This window comes from Myotis brandtii, unplaced genomic scaffold (genome assembly GCF_000412655.1).
Source record: "Myotis brandtii unplaced genomic scaffold, ASM41265v1 scaffold604, whole genome shotgun sequence".
NCBI classification, from domain to species: Eukaryota; Metazoa; Chordata; class Mammalia; order Chiroptera; family Vespertilionidae; genus Myotis; species Myotis brandtii.
Window position 1 is genome coordinate 1,835,982 of NW_005370286.1, and position 1,310 is coordinate 1,837,291.

The 1,310-nt window shown below is 60.8% G+C and overlaps 1 protein-coding gene across 1 annotated transcript in view; it reads right to left on the reverse strand.

Moving 5' to 3' along the window:
• Window positions 1–1,310, reverse strand: part of CALY (calcyon neuron-specific vesicular protein) — a 7,931-nt gene that overhangs the window by 465 nt on the left and 6,156 nt on the right. Inside the window, exons 4-5 of the mRNA XM_005879698.2 lie at window positions 1,181–1,294; window positions 7–192 (exon numbers count right to left, since the gene is read on the reverse strand). Coding sequence (XP_005879760.1) covers window positions 7–192; window positions 1,181–1,294 — 300 coding nt within the window. The remainder of the gene's footprint in view (window positions 1–6; window positions 193–1,180; window positions 1,295–1,310) is intronic.

Below are 1,310 nucleotides of genomic sequence, written 5' to 3' on the forward strand. Positions count from 1 at the left end.
GCCCGCCTGGGGGGGGGCCTTGGGCGCCTCCTTGAAGGCGGGATGGATCTTCCTCCAGACCACGGGGGGCTCGGTGCCCTGCTTGCGGTTCAGCGGGTAGGCCCCCATGGCCGCCAGGATGCTGCGGTGGCGCTCGGGGCCCATCTCCGCGTAGTACATCTCCAGGGACAGCGGGGTGCACATCTTGTGCTGCTGCAGGGGCGGGGCGCGGCGGGGCAGGGGGCGGGGCTGCCCCTGGGCTCAGGGGTGCAAACGGGGGTGAGCTCCCCTGGATGACACCGACCACGAAGCACTAAGCAGCAGCCACATTTGTGCGCCACAGGAGGGGAGGGCCGGGACCTCTAGGCCTTCCTGTCCTTCTGCTCTGGAGCAGCTCAGTAATACTGCGCACAATCGCCCGAGATACATTTGTTTCTGCCCTAATTTCCAGCCATCCAAGTTGGCCTCCAATTCAGAAGTGGGGGGTCCATGGAGCGTCAACCCCTCTCAGAAGGGGGGGGGTGGCCCCTCCCCAGGAATGAAGGGGAGGAGCACACCCCAGCCCACCCCCACCCAGAGCACATGGAGGGAATCCCAGCGAGTGGGGGACAGGGAACCCCTGGGAATGCAGACAGGCCTCCTAGGCCCCATCTCAGGGACGCGGGGGTTAGGGTGAAAGTAGAGTTCACTACTGAAAAATTAGAGGCGTTAGGAAAATACACTAAAAAGGCTAAAAACCCTTACTGAAGTTAAGAGAGAGAAAAGAGAAGGGAGGAAATATTTGCCAACTGTGGGAAAAGGTTAATGTCATATCACATAGAAGGCCCCGCACGGGTCAGCGAGGGAGAGAGCAGCACCTCTGGTGCAGAGCAGATGCTGACCCGGGAGGACTGCCTGGCCAGCTCACCTCTGTCCCTGCACCTCCTCCCTGAGGTTTTACTTGGTTCTTACTCACAGGACGACAACGTTTCTTGCTAAAACACCTTTTCCTTGAATCTTTCAAAAGAGGATTTGAATGTTTTCTGGGAAGGTAACCGGAGCACAAGGAGCTAGGAGATCCTAATCCCACAGGAGCAGGACACGCCCTGGGCTCCCCCGGGGGCACCCGTCCCCATGCTTCCCCTGGAGACCCCCAGGGCCCCTCCCTGGTACTCTGCCTGGGGACCCCCGCCCCACTCTGGGCCCAGCTTGCCTGCCTTACCCGAACCAGGAAGCCATCCGGGCAGGTGAACTGGTCGTACCAGAGGGCCTTGTACATGATCAGGAGGCAGCCCATGAGCGCCATGACGAAGGCCAGCATACGTGCTGGGGGCATCTGCAGGTGAGGGAGA